At 42.3% G+C, this 3,457-nt stretch overlaps 1 protein-coding gene across 1 annotated transcript; it reads left to right on the top strand.

Annotated features, from left to right (window-relative positions):
• Positions 1–7: 7 nt before the first annotated feature.
• On the top strand, positions 8–2,595 carry LOC108803071 (endoplasmic reticulum-Golgi intermediate compartment protein 3-like). Its single transcript, XM_018574913.1, has 4 exons — positions 8–67; positions 1,108–1,244; positions 1,330–1,385; positions 2,411–2,595. Exons 1-4 carry the CDS (start codon positions 8–10, stop codon positions 2,488–2,490), a joined length of 333 nt encoding a protein of 110 aa, XP_018430415.1. The 3' UTR covers positions 2,491–2,595.
• The last annotated feature ends 862 nt before the right edge of the window (positions 2,596–3,457 follow it).

The raw sequence follows: 3,457 nt of genomic DNA, 5'->3' as shown, positions 1-3,457 counted from the left end.
AGCTTCCATGATGTTTCAGTACTTTGTGAAAATTGTTCCTACGGTATATGTTCAGATTGATGGAGAGGTGAGTCAAGTCTCCTGTACACAAAAACAGATTGTTATTTTTGTATTGTTGGGATTTCTTCTGCCATGGAAGCTGAATAGTGCAGTGTAACCCATCTGACATCCAGACTGGACTGAAAGAAGAAGAGAGAGAATTGAACACTGCTTGACCTTTTTAAAGATCAAGAGCCAAGTCATGACAGCCAGTCTGAAGTCACCTGTGACAGATGTACTGGAGTAAATTGAATCTGGGTAATTGCAGTCTGTTACTGCGCTCCGTATAGCTTTTTTTATAGCTCATTGGTGAATTTTTGTGTTGGCTTTTAGGTCTATGATGATGGCAATATAATAAAGTTTAATAAATTAAAGCTCCTCCCCCACATATGAAAGCAAAGACATGCTTCAGGTGTGCACACATACCAAAGCAATGATTGAACCACATGTATTCGTTATCACCCTGCACACCAGATGGGGGGCACCGATTCTAGGGCCATCATTCACTGTTACCTCAATATTTGATGACCTGTAAAGGCCTTTAAGCCGTCACCTGTAGACAATTGTAGGTAATAATGTTAAGTCTTATGTGTTTGGTTTTCTGATTGCTTGACACAATCTCATCCATCCTCCTTCTCCTTTTTTTTTTTTTACCAAAAATTGGGTATTGTGGTTGTGTGCATTAAAATTAATTTGAGTGAATTTTTAAAAAAATAGAAAATCTAGATTTGATAAACGTTGGTGCAAATATCGCGTGACGTCAAAATTGCTAACTGTCACCATTCTACTCTACAAGGTCCCTGCTTTCAGTAAATGTATTGAATGATTTGAGTGTTTGAAGTAATGTTAAGGCCTGAAATGTGTATTTTACATGAAAAGTTTTGGCAGCAAAAGGTTTGCCACAGAGTACCTGCTGATCGACGCACACTCACAACTCTTTGATAAGTGTAATGCTGCTGGGATTTCCAGGGTCTGGGGATCACCATTTCTGTGTACTAAACCTGCCATTGTAGCGTACCTTTACTGCAAGAACTTTTGTCCTTTTAACATTGTCTATCTCATATTTAGGTTTTACGCACCAATCAGTTTTCAGTTACCAGGCACGAAAAAATTGCCAACGGGCTGATTGGAGATCAGGGATTGCCCGGTGTGTTTGTGTTGTACGAGTTGTCCCCGATGATGGTAAAACTCACAGAGAAGCACAGGTGAGCCATATGACAGTCCCCATGTGGACCTGCTGCACTCTGTAAAATTCTGATCACTTTGGTCAACTTGTTCCATGTTTTTCAGGTCCTTTACTCATTTCCTGACTGGAGTGTGTGCCATTATTGGAGGAGTGTTTACAGGTAAATGTACAATCTGTGCTGTATGATATTTGTATCGTCCTAAACATACATTACCCTTTTATTGAAAATGTTCTTTTGCAGAAGATTAAAGAATCACTGGATACAATTCTCTGTATGACCTCAGTAAGCCTCAGCTGTTCTAGAAATGTCAATCAGACATGAAGTCATTCTGTTATTTGGCCACTAGGTGTCACTTGATTAACAATAAAACATTTTTATCAGTAAAAGTTTGTTAGCTTAGAAAAGAATCTGTGAATACATTGCTTAGGGCTATTTTTTTTTTACCAGAGGAGGGCCTAATATATTTCATGTGAAGGTGCACTAAATATTAAATATTGATCATACTGTACATGCATGCGATTTCTGGTGTCATGTTATCCTTTGTGTGGACACTATCTGCATTACATACTGTAGACCAGTGATTGTCAACTTGCAAGGCAAAGGGGTCCTCAGCTGAGGTTACTAAAGGGCTGCACATAATGTACCGTATATTTCAGGGGTAGGCAACCTCGGCACTCTAACTTTAGTGAAACTACAAATCCCACGAGGCATTGCAAGACGGACAGCCTGGGGCTCGACTCCCAGAGACAGAGGCATGACAGGATGTGTAGTTGGAAGTGCTGAGGGTGCCAACCCCTGGTGTATGTAATGGTGCAGAAGACTTTGAGACTGCATACTTACCAAAGGAAAGGGTCAGAAACTGAGGACATGCTACAGGTGTAGAAGGTTAGACCATGTTACATAAGACTGCTAGAGTTGACTCCCATTACAGCCACTTTACAAAATCATCACTCCCACTGCTGCCTGCTGAAGTCCAAAGGTTACATGGCAAGCACTAAATGGCCCCACATAGCCTTAGAGCACAAGGTGTGCAACAGGGCTGTAGATTAATTGGCATGCATCCCCTGTACACTGTAGTGTGTGTGTGTGTGTGTGTACAAGTGCCATAGGCAGATACAATTGTAAGCTCCTTTGCACTTACTGTCTTTGTAACTAGTCCTTCATAATTGTGGCTTTCTTTCCAGTTGCCGGCCTGATTGACTCTCTCATCTATCACTCCACACGTGCCATTCAGAAGAAGATTGAACTTGGGAAAACAACATAAAGTAAGATCTCTTCCACCCCCAGATACAGACCAGAGACCAGCCAGCGTGCTCAGCCATTTACAAACACGGACTGGTAACCTTAATGACGGAGAATGTGTGAACATGGACACCCTCCACATTGTCCTGACAAAAACACGAGAGATTTGTTTTCTAATGGTCGCAAGTCGGAGCCAGCGTTGTGTACAGAAATTTTTATTCGAGTGACATACAAGCTATCTTGACTGCTGTCAGCCGGTCCATGGCACGTGTGCAATTTTAATTTGATTCTTCCTTTGCGCTGCCCCAAATGGAAGCTGATGGTATTTACGTAGCACTCCTGGCTGAATTATAGGACTGGAATCATCCTCTGTCATTGCAGCCAGACCACAGAAGGTCACCAGGGGGGGACTGTGGGCTTGTGGCACACCGGAAGCTATACGCGGGTTTGCGCTCTGTTGGAACAAAAGAAGAAATGACTCTCCAGTGACCTAATGAATAACGGTTGGCAGTATTTCTGACCGGCTAAACATTCAGGAAATTTTTTAAAAATCTGTCTTAGAACTTTGTGAGTCTAAAGCTGATCTTGTGGAAATACTTCGCTTGTGTGAGACTTCAATGAAGATTGTACTCGGTGGCCGACTCCCTACTGGCTCTTCACTAAGGCTCCTGGTAGATATTTATTGGTGGCACACGGCACCACGACTCTTATGATTTTCCTTCTCTGGAGATTTTTGTGGACACGTTTTTTCAACTGGAGCTGTCTCCGGAGCAGGAATTTGGCCTTTGTCTAAGGAAAATACTGCACCCCATGTTCTTTTCTGTCCATTATTCTAGTGTCTGGGAGACGCATTAGAGGCACTAAGATGCACTACGCTATGATTTCTGCATTGTGATATGAATAGGGCACCTTGACACCGTACAAGCAATGCAACTTTATACAAGGAGGTCTGGCGACACAGGCCCAGGTTTTGAGGCCATACAGCATGG

Source organism: Nanorana parkeri, unplaced genomic scaffold (assembly GCF_000935625.1).
Source record: "Nanorana parkeri isolate BGI_ZX_2015 unplaced genomic scaffold, ASM93562v1 scaffold3365, whole genome shotgun sequence".
NCBI classification, from domain to species: Eukaryota; Metazoa; Chordata; class Amphibia; order Anura; family Dicroglossidae; genus Nanorana; species Nanorana parkeri.
Note: the sequence above shows the minus strand (reverse complement) of the source record. Positions and strands in the feature narration are given on the sequence as shown.

What these genes read in the sequence shown, in the direction of transcription:
- LOC108803071 (XM_018574913.1), top strand. Translation starts at nt 8, where the DNA reads ATGATGTTTCAGTACTTTGTGAAAATTGTTCCTACGGTATATGTTCAG. An exon ending in ATGTTCAGATTGATGGAGAG is followed by an intron (nt 68 to 1,107) that starts GTGAGTCAAGTC and finishes TCTCATATTTAG; the next exon opens with GTTTTACGCACCAATCAGTT. An exon ending in TATTGGAGGAGTGTTTACAG is followed by an intron (nt 1,386 to 2,410) that starts GTAAATGTACAA and finishes CTTTCTTTCCAG; the next exon opens with TTGCCGGCCTGATTGACTCT.